At 39.9% G+C, this 16,838-nt stretch overlaps 1 protein-coding gene across 3 annotated transcripts in view; it reads left to right on the top strand.

Moving 5' to 3' along the window:
* The window catches only part of LOC126188934 (proteasomal ubiquitin receptor ADRM1-B), a 98,058-nt gene extending 84,288 nt beyond the window's left edge, over window positions 1-13,770 (top strand). For all 3 annotated transcript variants that reach the window (XM_049930669.1, XM_049930678.1, XM_049930658.1), the window contains 2 exons: window positions 3,760-3,926; window positions 12,204-13,770. In XM_049930669.1, the coding sequence (XP_049786626.1) occupies window positions 3,760-3,926; window positions 12,204-12,506 (470 nt within the window). In that variant the 3' untranslated portion in view covers window positions 12,507-13,770. The remainder of the gene's footprint in view (window positions 1-3,759; window positions 3,927-12,203) is intronic.
* Window positions 13,771-16,838: the final 3,068 nt, after the last annotated feature.

Here is a 16,838-nt window from a genome sequence, read left to right as displayed (position 1 = left end):
CATTTCTCCTCTGGGCCCAATCCTGTACACAACTCCTGTTTTCAGCAGTCAACTGCTCAGTCAATTGCTTTTTGCTTTAGTTGGTTTTTCAGTCAAACGAAACTAGACTCTGCGACCATGTCAGCTGTATGAATGTTTCCACTCACTCATCGGGTTTAAGTGGTTTCACTCAATGCAAGACAACTGACTGACAGAAGTCTCCTTCGAATGTGATTGTTACATGAATGTTTTCACTCACATGCCTGATTCGAGTTGTTTTATTCAATACGAGACAACTGACAGAGACAAGTATGTGTTGGTAACCTCAGTTATATGAATGTTTTGACTCAGTCTCTGGGTTTGAGTGATTTCACTCCCATACTCTCACCATTTTCTGCAGTGGTGATGGTCATTTGAAGTGGGCGTGTGGTGCTCTCACCATAGCAGCCGCCGCCTCCTCCTCCTCTTGCTGCCAGGGACAGGGATGCAGCTAGTGCGAGAAGGTAGCGCAGTGGCCAGTGTGAGCACAGCACTACTAGGACCTGCACTAGCAGCGATTGGCCACTACCTTGTGCCTGCAGCAGCTGGATGCTGACATGGAACATGTTGGATACTCAGATACAGCTAAAAAGACTGGTTGGTTTCACTTGGAAAGAAAGAAAGAATTAATAACTAAGTCAGTCAGCAAAATGCCACAGGATTGTGTTGACTTGTTTCATTTGTTGCTCCCAGTGACTAGTTTCACTCAAAAGGAAATTAATGTATAATAATCAAAGTGATAAGTAAAGCTACAACCAGCCGATTTGCTTGTTTCCATTTGGTTTCTCCCATAGACTGGTTTCAGTCAAAAGAAGGAATGAATAATTCAACTGATCAGTAGAGCTGCAACCAAGTAAGTCAATTGTTTCCCAGCAACGACTGAATCTATTGTTTCCATTTTATTGTTCCCAACACTGCTCGTACACCTCCATGGTGCATTCCTTGGCCACAGTTTCATCTTGACCTATCACAAGGTCCAAAAGACTGCCCATCCTGAGGCCCTCCACTGTCAATTTTTCTCCATTCTTGGCTCATCCCAAGGTTCAGAAGTAATCTACACTGACGGCTCGATGTTTGCTGGTCACGGAGGCTTGGCTTATACACATACGGGACATACTGAACTGCTGTCCTTGCCAAATGGCTGTAGTGTTTTCACTGCAGAGTTGCTAGCCATCTCTTATGCTCTTTAGCATTCGGTAGCGGCACTGGTGGATCCTTTCTCATCTGCAATGACTCCTTGGGCAGTTTGCAAGCTCTTGACCAGTGCTGCCTTTGCCATCCCTTGGTCAGTGCTACCCAGGATTCCCTGTATGCACTTGACTAATGTGGACGCTCAGTGACATTTGTTTGAACCGTGGGCCTAGTTATGATCCCAGGTAATGAACTCACTGATAGACTAGTCAAACTGGGTCGTGAGATCCATATTCCAGAAACTGATCTCCAATTGGTATTACGCCATCAAGTTTTAGTGCCTGGAATGCGGAATCACCCACTCTAACTTCGCCAAACTAACTGGGTTATAAAGGAGGCTACAAATCTGTGGAGGTCCTCCATGCAGGCCTCTCTCAAGGACTCTGCTGTCTTTTGCTGGCTCCACATCGGCCATACTTGGATGACTCGTGATCGTCTCCTCTGTAACGAGAACCCACTCTACTTCGTTGTGGCTCACGTGTGACAGAGGTCCATATTTTTCTGGACTGTCCCAACCTATCTGCTGTGCGGTGGATTCTTAATCTCCCTGACTTGCTTCCCCTGGCATTAAGAAATAATGCCCAAGTGGCTGACTTAGTTTTATAAGTTTTATTAGTGAAGTGGACTTTCACCACTCTCTTCAAGGGAGAGCCACTTACCCTTATCAGTCCATCGAGGGGTTGGCAGAATACCCTGTTACTTCATCTGCTCAGACCGGGCTGCAGCTTCTGGGCTTGGTGATCCAGTCCTGTCCTTACCCTACCTGCTCTTTTACTCTTCTTCCCCTCTCTCACATGACCTGTTAGACTTGTTTATCTTTTGTCTCTCTGTGCTTCACTTGCCCTGTCCATGTCGCCAATGTTTCCAAGGCAGTCTCTGAGTAGGGTACCTCTGGTAAGTGGTAGGGCCTGGGGACGTATGTCCTCTTGTTACTCTCTTTCAGGGGCTTCCGGCTGCCCACTAGATGGGACACCTTGCATGCTTTTCTTCCTCTGTCTCCCTTTCTCCTTTTTGTCGTTACCTCAGCTTGGCTGACATTATTAGAACTTGCGGTTTTCTTCCTCTGGGGTTTGCGCGGTAGGCTCTCTCTGATCTACAGTATGTGTCACTGTAGATAATAGAGAGCCTGCCTGTTTGATGACAAAGGTACTGCTGACCTAGCAGCTTGGGACGTTTAAACATACAACTGTCCCATCCCCCTACACTGTTCAAGAATAGGAATGTTCTTCCTGACTTACGAAAAGGGGATACAAGTGCTCATAAAGAATTGTAACAGTAATATTTGTGGAATTTATGTTTGATATTAAGAGATTTTGATGAGATGTCACGATTTTGTGGATATGAGATACAGGAAGAGGATAGGAAGTTATGGTTTCAGCATCCTGTTCAAGTAATTAGAGACTGTGCACAAGCTTTTATTAGACAAAGGTGGGTAAGGAAATCAGTTATGTCATTTGCAGAGCAACCATCCAGGTATTTGCCTTAATCAATTTCAGGAAACCACAGAAAACATAAAACTAGGTAACCTGATTGGGCTTTTTAACTCTGTTCTTCCTAAAGAGGAATCCAGTGCCTCTTAGCTGAAATACTATTTTAGTTACAGTAATGTACTTGAGGCACTTACCGGAATACTGAAATGTGATAATAGAAACTGGAAATTCATAATGAAGCAGGAGCAGCCTGGCTGTCCATGAGTCTTAGCTAAGATGTTAGCAGTGCACCATACAGTAGTGAGTTTCCTAAGCTCATAACTTTACTACACTTGTTAGTACTTAATTCAAACTAATGACAAGAATTATATTGGAAACTTTGGGAAAAATAAATGTGGAATATTGTATCGCTAGTTTGTCAGAGCTTTGATTTTCATTGCCTACTGTTATTAATCTTGTCTGCAAGTTAAGATGAATTAGTTGAGACCACAGTCTCAGAATTTTGCATTTTGGCTGTTCAGGAAACTTTCCTCCACCAAAATCACTTTGTCATCCTTCTGAAAGTGCCTGCCAGGTAATTTTTTTTTCTTCTAGGAAAGAGGAAGTAGTCACTGGCTACATGACGGGACAGTAAGAGGAGTCAGGATAAATATGATAGGCAAAAAAACAGCATGTGGGACTGTCTTGTGCAGAATTACCGGGAGCACTGTTAGGGAGAAAAACACTCTTTTTGATAGCTTCTCAACAATGCTTCACCATGACAGCCTCCCTTTACTTCACCAGGCGATTTCGTTATATTATGCTCCTGTAACTGTTTGTCCTTTACAAAATAACCTGTTAGCATAACACCATGGCAGTCCCAAAAAGTTCAGTACCATCTTAGCCGATGATGATTCAATCTTTGCTTTTGCCATTGGCACGTTCATATGTCATAGGAATAATTTTGCTTCATATTAGTTGGCTCGAACATTTCTCTGTAGTCTCTGTTCGAAATCAAATTTAGGCATACATTATAAAACAAATTCTTAATCGGTGGTACTAATCCAGGATAAATTTTCCTCTCTAGTTACTTATGAAATGTTTGTAGATATGTTTCAAACAATGGTCTTGTTTTCCTTAGTGGATCTGGCATCGACAATCACATCTGAAAACCTGCAGACGTTGTTGAGAAATACAGAATTGGTGACAGAATTACTGCAGCATGTGCCATCAGTTGAAGAGTCTTCATCTACTGTGCCTCCATCTGAACAACTTCGTTCAACCCTTGCATCACCTCAGTTCCAGCAGGTGACTTAAATGTGTAATTTGTTTAGTATTCCCTAAAGTAATGTTTACATGTTGTTGTGTTTGTAACATCCTGTAAAGCTAAGTTCTCATAGAAAAATTAAGGTCAGATTTTTTTTGTTTAATGAACATTATCCAAATCCTACCAAAATGATTGCCAGTTTTGTTTGTACAAAATGCATTCTGCAGAAAACAGTAGTGCTTGTGTGCCAGTGGAAAACTAGAAAAAGCTTGTTTCTTCAAGAGCTGTTGTAGAAGGATCGCAAAAAATATCTGGCTACTTACGAAAGCAAGTGGAGCGTTCATTGTGCCTTGGTGCAGTGATTAATTGAAACAGTAGCAGCAGCAGCAAATAACTGTTTCTTTAAAGAATTGATTATCTGATTACAAATGAGTTAATGTTTTAAATATTTGACTTTTAGCATGTAAGTGAGAAAAAATTCATGGCTTTTGAGAATTATGCCTAAAGTTTGGTGAAAGTCACTAAGTGCTCTCATTATGGAACACTGGATGAATATAGCCTTGGTAATTTGCACAACATTGTAAGCAAAAGGTAGTTTTTCATGCATCTGAATGTTTCATATTATAGCTCGTGAACTGTGTCTCACACAATTATGTGATTTTGCAATATCTGGTGCTGAAGTTTGGCTGCATGAACATTGAAAATTAGCAAGCGATAAACTTTTTTCATTTCATCATTTTGTGGATGGTTTCAGTGAGAAGCAGTTTTGTAAAGGTTTGAAATAGTGTATAAAGTTCATTGGAAGTCATTAAGTGCTCTCATTGTCAAATACTCGATGAAAATAGTGGGGGTATTTGTGAGCCATCAGTGACATGTAGACACTACAGTACTTATTGTATTGTGTTAAACTTTATAAAATGAGATTATGCTTCTTAATGAGTAGATTGACAGTATTTTAAGTTTTTAAAATTGGCCAGTAACTATGCAGAATAATGAAATTCGGATTTTTATTGTCACTGGAAGCCATTACACAGGCAATCTACAACTGGCACCAGGTTCCAGGCTAGTGGTTTAGTAATATAAACAATGATAATTATAATAATCATAATTATAATGATAATTATTATTTGTGTGCAGTGAATAATGGTTTTTGTTATTTGTGGCAGACATCTATTTAATTCAGATAACATAGCTCACTGAAACAAATCAGTAAGAAGCTAATATTGACCCACATGTCAACAAAAAAATGTGTGGTAAGAGCCTTTGTGTATTTGAACTGATCAGTGCAGATTCAGCACCTTGCATCAGTAGGTGTCAGGTTGGATTGAAACACTTTTCATTGGTTCCCTGCCATAAGCTAAGTGTAGTAAACATCATGCATCCCTCTATAAAAAGAAGTCAAATGTTCAGAATACGAAGTTGCGTGCTTCATAGACAGTTGTGTTAAGACAAACTGTAATATATACTGCTTGCTCTGGACTTTCTGTAGGTTTGTTTGCCCCTAAACTTTTACTTTGCAAATGATAAAATTTCTCTCAGAAGAGCTGCAACTTGCTCACATTTTTATGGTAACTTCACAAAAATTGTCCCCATGCTGTCACTTGCAGAAAAATGATTTTTTACTGGAACTTCAACAATCTTGTATGCATCCCTAAAAATATTATGAACAAATTTTGAAAGCAACAAAGGTGAAATTGTAGTTCAAAGGTAGACAATTCATGGTGATATTTTGATAAGGCTTCAGTTACTGTTGGAAATATTGTTAGTGTCTGCATATGGCTTTTGCACAATGACTAAAATTCAAAATAAAATCTAACTACTCTTAAAATAGTAAACAAAATTGGGGAAAGGGACTAACCCACATGTAACTGATTGATTTTATGGGTGCATAGCTGCAAGCAAATGCTTAGTGTCTTTTGTTGTATTACTTTGGTTTCTGTGCCACAGGTCAGCCAGCTACAGTTGTGTGTGTTTGGGGAGGGGAGGAGGAGATTTTATCATCAGTTTTTAAGCACTTTTCATGATGCTGCACAAAATTGTTTCGCCTGTTCTGCTTAGAACATCACTACCCACGAATTGAACCAATTTACAGCTGCAGTCTTGAGTTTGTCATCTTCAAATTATTTTCTGCCAAGCAGTTGTTTAAAATGCAAGAACAAATAGTGTTTTCTGAATGCATGGTTGGGACTGCAGGATGGGTCGTTGAAAAGTTTCCGAGGAGAATGCTGTATCATAAGCAACGTACTGCCAGCAGTATGTGGGCACACCGTGTCATGGAGGACTGTTCCAGACTACTATTACATATTCTGTTGATTTGAAATGACACGTCAGTTTGGCAAGAGTTTCACAATACCTACCAGCTGTAATTGTTACCAAGGTTTGAGGACACAGAGTAAGGTGGTGCAGTGGTACACACTGGACATGTTCTTGGGAGGAGAGTTGGTCAGATCTCTGTTCAATCATTGAGATTTAGAAAGACATCATGGTCCTTGTTTATGAATAAAATCTGCTATATTGCAGTTTAGTGTGTTTGGTCTTTCTCAAGTGGAGCATTGCTAAACTGCAATAAAACAGTGTGTACACACAGATTTCACTATTATGCATATGCCATGCATATGGTAGTTAAATCATAAAGCAACACATGACATACATTTTGTGCTTTTTGTATAACCTGCAGCTGACTCTGTTGGAAGTGTATCTCTTCGTTGCTTTTTTGCTTATGCTCTGTTTCTTCGTCTTCTGTAAGCATAAATATAAAATGATTGACAGGTAGCCCAAGACCACACAAACAAATTGTTTGTACTCACCATTCATGGAAATGACTACATCACAAAACATGAGTGCACCTTCTTTTTGCATCTGCTACATGTAACTTCCACCTGGAAAAGACAAAATACAGCAACAGTCTTTTAATTCATAATTCTTTGCTGCCCATTTGTTTCAGGATAACTGAAAATGATACTGTGAGATGTATTTTGTCATTTCATAGTTTTGGTGGTTTAATGGAGTGGATACACAAAGGTGTGTTCATGTTTTTGTAACAAATAAATTCAAAAAATGGTGAGCGCAAAGAAAATTTTGGTGTTGGACTTGTCAAAAACCTACTCTACTTCTCACAATCTGTGCAATGGGGACACATCTTTGCCACCAATCCTTCCAACAAAAGCCAACCTAATTCCGGCATAGTTCATACCCACATCCAACCATGATTCTCTCCATCCTCCAACCCAACCACCCCCTAGTCACCTTCCAAGAATTCCTTACCTCCAACTTGGCCTCACCATCCTTCCTCAGGTTTCTTCCCAAGAACACTGTTTCAGCAGAAGAAAGGACAACCATAAACATCCTCAGAGCAGATGCTGACCTAATCATTCTATCTGCAGACAAAGTTTATGAATTGCTGTGACTGCCTGACAGAAGGCCTCCACCAGTTGTTTGACACCACCTCCTATAAACTCGTGCTAGCGTGATCACATCCCAGAAGTCCAACAGAACCCCTAATCTCTGCTTAAATTCTTAGGACCTTCCCAGTACCTCTCCTCTGAATCCATTTTTTCTCCCCACTCCTATGACACCCCACATACCCACCTTCTGCATGCTCCACAAACCCAACATTCCTGGAATCCCCATTGTAGCTGTTTATTGTGTTGCCACTAAAAGATTTGGGCCCTTGTTGAAAAACACCTCCAACCTGTTGCCCAAAGTCTAGCCTCCTACATCAGATAAGTATCACTGCACAGACTGTTAATCATCCCCACCCCTTTATCTCCTGGATTCCTACTTACCAAAGGTGACACACTTCCCTATGCACCAACATCCCTCATGTTCATGGTCTTGCCGCTATTGACCACTTCCTCTCCAAATCCACTACCTCATTCCTCATGTATCTTACTAATTATATCCTAACATGCTGCTACTTCTCCTTTCAAGGACAGGTTTACATATAAACCATGCACCTGAATCCCAACCTGTTTATGGACCATCTAGAGGAAACCTTCCTAGCCACCCAAAACCCCAAACCCCTAGTCTGGTCCAGGTTCATTAATGATACAGGCATGATCTGGACTCGGAACACCCTATCCTCATTCCTTCATAACCTCAGCACCAACTCTCCCCTCAACTTCACTTGGTCCTCCACATCCCAGCTTGCCCCCTTCCTGGACATTGACCACCACCTCTCTGATTGCTTCATCCACGCGTCTGTCCACATTAAACCCACCAGCCACCAACAGTGCCTGCTTTTTGAAAGTATTCACCCTGTCTACACCAAAAAATCCCACGCAAACAGCCATGCTGAAGGTCTCACAAAGGCCTTCAGACACACTGTCAGAGACCTAACCCATGAACATATGTCCTATGCTATATCCCCACACAGACCCAATCCTCCCACTACCTCTAAGAACCAGCTATAAATGAGCACCTCCTTTGTTATCCAGTAGCACTCCAAACTGGAAAAACTTAAATCGCATCCTTCGTCAGGGCTTTATGTATCATCATGTCCTGAAATGAAGGACATTGTACTAGAGATTCTTCCTTCCCCTACTTAGTCCATTCCTGTACCACTCCCAACCCCACCACCTTGTCGTATGGGTAATATCCCTTTGGGAGGCTGAGGTGAAATACCTGCCCAGTCCACCCACCCAGCTCTTCGTATTCCAGTCCTGTCACAGCCATGTCATATAATGCCTCTGCTGAAATTATTGCACAGATTTTTATATTAATGACCAGCACTAAAATGTGGCCAAGAGTCCTGTGCTACAACATGCAACTGAATATAACATGTTTGATTTCAACGGGCTATCTGAATTCTCCGCTCCACCATCAGCTTTTCTGAACTGCACAGATAGGAGTTAAGTGTACAGTACATTCTCCACTCCTGAAATCATCCTGGCCTCAACCTACAATAACCTACTGTCCCCACACCCTCCACCCAATCATTTCCACTCCCTCTGTCGTGTCACATCCTCACAGTTCGCCTCATCCTCTTTGTGCACTGCCCCCAGCTGGTGCACCCATCAGTATTTTTACCTTATCTGCTCCTCTTTATCTGCTCCTCTCTCCGACCGCCTTCCCTGTCCCCCCCCCCCCCCCAGCCTGCTGATGCTGCACCTGGCAGCCCTATCTTACCACCACCATTCACTTCACCGCCAGCACTGATTCCTCTCCCCCCACTCATACCCTGGCATCCCTCTCCTTCTCCAGCCCACTCCAGATTCTTGCTCCCGTTTAATGCAAATTGCATTCTGGTCGGTGATAGTGGTTGTGTGTGTGTAAGGGGTGTGCTTGCTTGTGTGTGTGTGTGTGTGTGTGTGTGTGTGTGTGTGTGTGTGTGTGTGTGTGTGTGTGTGTGTGTGTGTTTTCTTTTCTGATGAAGGCTTTGTCTGAAAGCTTATACGTAAGTCTTTTCATTGTGACTTTCTGCAACTCGGCATGTCAACTTTATGGCGAGTGGCAAACATTGTAAACTTTATTATAAAACTGTAAGACACATGTGCAGGTGTTTCCATGCAGTTCCAGTATTTTTAGAATGGATTACAAGAAAGAGTTATGTGGGTCGCATCATTAAAACTCCGCTTCTTGTCATGTACATATTTGTGTGGCACCTTTGTTCACTCATTACAGTAGGCCCACATGCTAAGTCCAACTTCTGATGAATCTGAGCAGCTGTAGATCCTTTTGTACTGTCTAACTACAGTATACATGTCACACGTGGCAGCAGCTTCTATTAAAAAAAAAAAAACAAAACAAAACATTATTGAGTACAATCAAATGACTGTTCAAACTCTATACTAGATTTCTGGAAGCAGAAACAGCAGGAGCTGCTTATATTGTAAAGTGGAATCCATTGAGCATGTAGAAGAAATGTACATCATAGAAGTACAGTAAATATTAGTCTGTACTAATATAATAAAGGGAATTTGTAAAGGCCTTTACTAATATATCTAAAAAGAAAGGTGATGAGACTTACCAAGCAAAAGCGCTGGCAGGTCGATACACACAAACACAAACATACACACAGCAGCTTTGTAAAGGCCTTTACAAATGTCTGCTTGTGTCTGTGTATGTGCGGATGGATATGTGTGTGTGTGCGAGTGTATACCCGTACTTTTTTCCCCCTAAGGTAAGTCTTTCCGCTCCCGGGATTGGAATGACTCCTTACCCTCTCCCTTAAAACCCACATCCTTTCGTCTTTCCCTCTCCTTCCCTCTTTCCTGACGAAGCAGCCATTGGTTGCAAAAGCTAGAATTTTGTGTGTATGTTTGTGTTTGTTTGTGTGTCTATCGACCTGCCAGCACTTTTGTTTGGTAAGTCTCATCATCTTTCTTTTTAGATATATTAGTCTGTACTAAGACATATAAAGAAAATGTCAAGAGAATGGTAGAACAAATCTGATTGTATCAATAGAAATATTTCAGGAGGTTGGTGACCCATTGCTGGAAGAGTTTAGATGATTACATTTGGAAATGAAACACAGGTTGCTGCTGTCCATTGAAACCTATTTCCTTATAAAGTTATTGATTCCTCTGTTAATAAACAATAGTATTAAATACAGATTGACTCATACATAGAAGATAACAGCAACCAGCCACTTTTATAATGCTATTTATTTATTTAAATAGAGCTGTTACTGGTTTCGATCTGACAGGTTCATTTTCAGACAGCTAGTTCATGTTTTACATTAGCTTTCGCCTTTTGTTTTCACAAGCGATGAAATTTCCTTGGGGTGGTGGTGCCCTACAACCAAAACAAGACGCGAGACAATGTCTTTTTAAGTGTAATTGTGCTTCACAACAATTCTAAGTGATGTAAACAAATTATTAAAGGGAAGATTTTTCAGTTACTTATGATGATACTATGTTCCAGTGCAGACTACTTATGATCTTGCAGCAGCGAAAACTGTATGATGCAGTTTTCTTTAGGTATATGTATGCACATATGTAAAGCACCACTCATAAACTATGAAGTTTCATCACATGGAGGTATGACACTTAAATCTATACTTGAAGTTAACAAAATTCTCTTCCTCAGAGCACTTTCCTTGCCATAGCCAGTCTAAATTTTATATCCTCTCTACTTCGACCAACAGCAGTTATTTTTCTCCCCAAATAGCAAAACTCACTAATTCCCACTATATCTAACTTTCACCTATCCATTTCCCTTTTTAAATTTTCTAACCTACCTGCCCCATTAAGAGATCTGACATTCCACACTTAGAATGTGAGATTTCTTTCTTCTGGTAACGTCCTCCATAGTATTTCCCGCCCAGAGATCTGAATGGGGGACTATTTTACCTCCAGAATATTTAACCCCAAGAGGACACCATGCAGTAAAGCTACATGCCCTCAGGAAAAATTACGGCTGTAGTTTCCCCTTGCTTTCAGCCATTCTCAGTACCAGCACAGCAAAGCCACGTTGGTTGATTACTGTTATTTTATCAATTTTAGTCAGTCATAGTCTTGCTCTGACCTGATCCAACTAAATGTCTGTTATCTGGATAGGAGTCTGTATCAGCATTTGGATTTAGATATAGTTGTGAATAATTCAAAATAATGTTTTAACATTTGAACAGAATTTTGTTTATTTTTGTAGTTGTTAATTAATTCTAATGTTTACAGTTTCCCTCATTGCTTTTACAACCTTTTCAAGCATTTTTTTGTATATCGATTGATGTGAGTGTATAATGTTACTTAAAATCCGTCTCGATTGCAAAGAATTTTATTATTCATATGACCGGTTTCGGTTCATTCAGAACCATCTTCAGATCTGATGTTTCAGTTACAAGAGTAACCCGTCCAAATCCAGCAACTTTAACATGCTACGTCACATGTGATGTAGCATGTGAAAGTTGCTGGATTTGGACGGGTTACTCTTGTAACTGAAACATCAGATCTGAAGATGGTTCTGAATGAACCGAAACCGGTCATATGAATAATAAAATTCTTTGCAATCAAGACGGATTTTAAGTAACATTATAAAATCAGTGATTGCTGGTATCCCACAAGACATTATGTCTGTTTTTGCAAAATGATGTGAGTGTGTTTGATAGTGTTCTTAGTGAGCCAACTCTTCACAGCTCTTAAATCGATCCTATTTTATGCAGCCACATTTGTTCACTGTTGCATTTTTACTTTATCTTTGTACAAATAATATAATGAAAATAAGTTGCAGTAATATTACATCATAGGAAGTATGAAGGTTTTGACTCTGAGTAACAAGCAGTTAATATACTTCTGTTTGTGTATTTTTTGTGAACATACTTCTGCTTCTGTGTGAAATGAAACTGGCAGAAATAACCCATTCACAATTACTTGTTGCAGGCTCTTAGTATGTTCAGTGCAGCATTACAGTCAGGACAACTTGGGCCTGTTGTGCAGCAATTTGAAGTAGGCCCGGAGGCAGTAGATGCTGCTAATCAGGGTAATATGGAAGAGTTCGTGAAAGCACTACAGAAGGCGTCTATAAGCAAAGATGAGTCATCAGCTCAAGGCACGAGCCGTGCACCCAAGGAAGAGGAAAAGAAACAGCCAGGAGGTGATGAGAAACGAAAGAAAACTGATGGTGGTTCTGGTGGTAGTGATAAAAAGGACGATGACGATGAGGAGTGGATGACTACCGATTAGCAGCAGAATTTTAGAGGTTTATTTAAGAAGTTCATATGTCTAATTTTGATAATGTTGGAATAATGTGATAAGTATCTGTTGGTTCTGATTGGAGCATTATTGCCAAAAACTTGTTACAAGAGGCCCGTGAAAATGGTTTGTCATGGAAATACAGTGTTAAGACATTCTCTGAGGTAGTGAGGTGTGTAGAATGGAAAGACCTAGCACAGGCAAATTCACAGGCTTGATTTTAATCATGAGAGGTTTGCAGTACTTATGCAGTTAAAGAATAGCTTATGTAGTTAAAGATCAACACTGAAGGAACTGTTGAAATTTTCATGAGTGTGACCTAAGCATCTCATTATCAGCACAAGTAAGTCAGTCTGTAATGAAAATGAAGAGAAATTGGAAAAGTTGAGTGGAGCATGTCGAAGCGCTCATTTCCTTTTTCAAGTTGTGAGTTTGTCTGTGCACCGATAAATTGCCTTTCACAAATACTTTAGTGTTTCTTCACTTATAATAGATTTGTTAAATCTATACTGAGACTATAAAATAGATAATCAAAATTCAAATTATAAATTAGATAATTAGGTAAATGCATTTCTTCGTCACAAGGAGGAATCGTTGAGCAGAATGAGTGGACGAACACGTACAATAGCTCACATTTTATTATAAAAATGCCTTTTGCTGCAAATGAGGACAACATACTTTTCATCTCAGCTGTTGAGCTCTTAATACTTAGTGAGGTAGTGCATAACGTATTAGTATGTTTCACATTTGCAGTGACAACATGTAGTGAAATTATGAAGTGAACCACTTTAAAACTATAGCAACAAATCATTTTGATGAACAAGAAAATCATTTTTGGTGGTTTCAAGAAGTGTTAAATCTACCATTAGTAAAGACTAACCACATTATTTATGATCACAGTGTGCTCAGCCTTAAAAAATGTACCTTGTTATGCGAGTGTTCCTATTTATAGTTCACACTGCTAAGCTCATTTATGGTCTCAGCTGCATCAAGAAAAGGCTTATTTTTTTACCTTCTGGAAATACATATAATTTTTTGTTAATGAAGCACTTTGAAATATGCCCTTGTTGCAGATGAACATTTTGTGAAGCTAATAACTTTTCGTGTGTATTTGTGCCAGTGTTTACACATTCATGGAATTTCCTGCTACTACTAAATGCTGACTGATTTTTTTCAATAATCAGTTTTAGTAGGTTTAGTGTGATTTATATTAAATACAAACAGTTGATTGTATAATACATTGTGTTGCAATATACCGTGTTTATGTTTTCATCATTGTGTACCTCTCCTCCCTTTTTCTGTTTCATAATAACTTCAAAAACCTTGGAAGCTAGGGTGAAATGAGTATAACATACAGAAATGTCTTCAGCTTGCTTGATATTCTTACAGTAATAGCAGAAGTAGTTAATTGTATTGTAACAACCAAATAATGTATTGTAAACTAACAGAACAACAAATATTCTTGACAAGTTTTCTTTTTGCCGTTGTTGCTAGCATCAAAATCTGAAATTGCATTAAAAAAGATTAAAACACTATGGTTACATAGTGGAAATTAGTAATAAAATTCTAGCTTCATATCTTTTAAAACAGACAATGCCAACAGCCAACATTCCATAGGAAGTGACTGGTGTGGATTTAAGATAAATAGATTGAAGACAACTTATTAGTAATTTAATATGTGTTACTGAAATTCCAAAGCCATGAATGATTATGCATACATACACTAACAGTACTAAACTTAAATTTAAAAAAATTAAATGCCCTGAAAACCTAATTAGACCCTTTTCTTCATACTTGTGCCATAAATCAATTAAAGGAAACATTGATTCCCACTTGGAGAACTTGGTCAGTTCTAGTCATTGGGCCATTTTTCAAGAGTACATGTACATATATTCCCACAAAGAACATCGTCCCAACTAACTGTTAACCACACTACAAAACTTTGCCTCATTACTGTATACGAAGCTATTTTTGGATTCATAATTAAATACAACCACACCATCACAGTTAGTAGAAGAGACTAAACTGGGACAATCATAGTGGTTGATGACCAGATGGGATGCAGATGGTCTTGGAATATTCTGATGTTTGGGTCTTTATTATAGCACTAGGTAACATCTAATAACATATACAAGCATGTGTAAATGTGGACATGAAAATGACTGATGCAAATTGGGCAGTAAAGTGAAATAAAATGGTTGGATAATTGATGAGCTGCACCTGAAAAAATTAGTTTCTTTGAAATCTAATGCGTAAATGTGTGATAGAATGTTCTCTACTGGTTATAACTTTGTAGAAAGTGAGTCAGAGGTGAACACAGCTCTGAAAGAGGTGTCTTACTCTGGTGCTAATGAAAGAGCATCTCTAATATATGATGATCTGACATTTGACAGGGCAGTTTTAAATTAGGAGAAGATTCTTCTATGAATGTAATAGCTATGAAATCAAAATGAAGACAAGACTGACAGCAAACGAGAGAGAGAGAGAGAGAGAGAGAGAGAGAGAGAGATAGAGAGAGAGTGAGTGTGAGTGTGTGTGTGTGTGTGTGTGTGTGTGTGTGTGTGTGTGAGTGTGTGTGTGTGTGTGTGTGTTGAGAGAGGATAGGGAGAGTGTATGTGCACACTTGCATTAACAGGTTTCTTTGACAAAGCTTCAAAATTTTACTGTCAGTCTTCTAGGTAACAAAAAAAAGGCCAGCCAAACAGGCCTTGAAGGCCCAACAGTACTGACTGGCTGCTGTGTCGTCCTCAGTGCTAAGTGGTCACCAGATGCAGATACGGAGGGGAATGTGGTCAGCACACCGCTCTCCCAGCTGTTGTAAATTTTTGTTACCAGTGTCACTACATCTCAGTCAAGTAGCTCCTCAATTGGCCTCACAATGGCTGGTTGCACCCCACCTGCCAACAGCCCTCAGCAGACCTGGACGGTGACTCATCCAAGTGCCAGCCAAGCCTGACAGTACTTAACTTCGGTGATATAACAAGCACCGATGTTACCATTGTGGCAAGTCTGTTGGCAGGTAACCACATATATAATTAATTTGAAATTCAACATTGTGAACAAAAAGAAATGGAGTAAACTAGTATGGGCAATGCATTGTGCAACGTAGATGCCAGAAGGCATATACAGAATGAGCCGTAAGTGAGAAAAAATATTGTAAGGACCACATGCTGCTACGCATAGAAACTGACTGACAGTTGATAGGTTTGGTGTTCTTGATGTATTGTGTATATAAGACAAAAGAAATAGTTAACCATTTTACGAGAAACTGAAATACCCCACAGTGACAACATGTTATTCACCCACAGATGCAATACATGACTGACTAGTGTGTGTATTGATATCTGCCATTGTTTGAAAGATAAAAGAAAGAAAAACTCCCATCGTAGGGGGGAATTGTATCGGAACTCGTGAACCACACAATGCCAGTTGTGACAGTGTACAATATCCTGTCAGGGAATATTTGTCCTGTAAATGGAAAAAGTGGTCAATGGAGGAAGAAAAACCGTGGCACGTGACATGTTTAGAACAGCACTGCACTTTTCACTCTAGCTGATAGTTGCCACCTGTCACAACATTACTACCATGGCAAGTTTCACAACCGAGGAATATGGTGACATTCACCTCACTTATGGGCTTGCTGATGGAAGAGCTGATGTTACATGACAACTGAATCATGAGAGGTTTCCTAACTGGCACCTTCAATCCTCAAAAACATCTTTCATTGGATAGGTGCAGTAGGAGTACGTTGCATGTGTAGCACCTCCAGGATTTAGTGGCTGGGGCTGACCGTTGATGTACAGTGTAGATGACAGAACTCGTTGCATGTGTAGCACCTCCAGGATTTAGTGGCTGGGGCCAACCTGTGATGTACAGTGTAGATGACAGAATTTGTTACAAACTGTTATGGAGAACCAAAGAATAAACACCAGTCTCTCGTCACTGCAGTAAGAATGTCACAATCTATTGTTATGGTGAGTACTGCTTAGAAACCATTACCGTCCCTTTTGTGTGTATGAGGTACAAGCCTTGTTGCTGGGAGACTATCAGCAGAGGCAGGACTTCTGCAAAATTATGTTACGGCATCAGAGGCATGACCAGCATTTTTCACAAACAATACTGTTAAATGGCGAAGCCCAGTTCATGGGGGAGGGTATAGTGAATTCACATAATTGGCACGAGTGGGCAGAAGAAAACCCACACAGCACAGTGGTACAATGGTCCAACAATGATGCTACGTCAATAATGGGTGAGTATTCTTAATCAGCATATCATAGGGCCACATTCGCTACCACTGAGGTTCTACCGTATCTTCATTCGCCG

Source organism: Schistocerca cancellata, chromosome 1, assembly GCF_023864275.1.
Source record: "Schistocerca cancellata isolate TAMUIC-IGC-003103 chromosome 1, iqSchCanc2.1, whole genome shotgun sequence".
Classification (NCBI taxonomy): Eukaryota; Metazoa; Arthropoda; class Insecta; order Orthoptera; family Acrididae; genus Schistocerca; species Schistocerca cancellata.
This window is presented reverse-complemented; position numbering and strand designations above follow the sequence as displayed.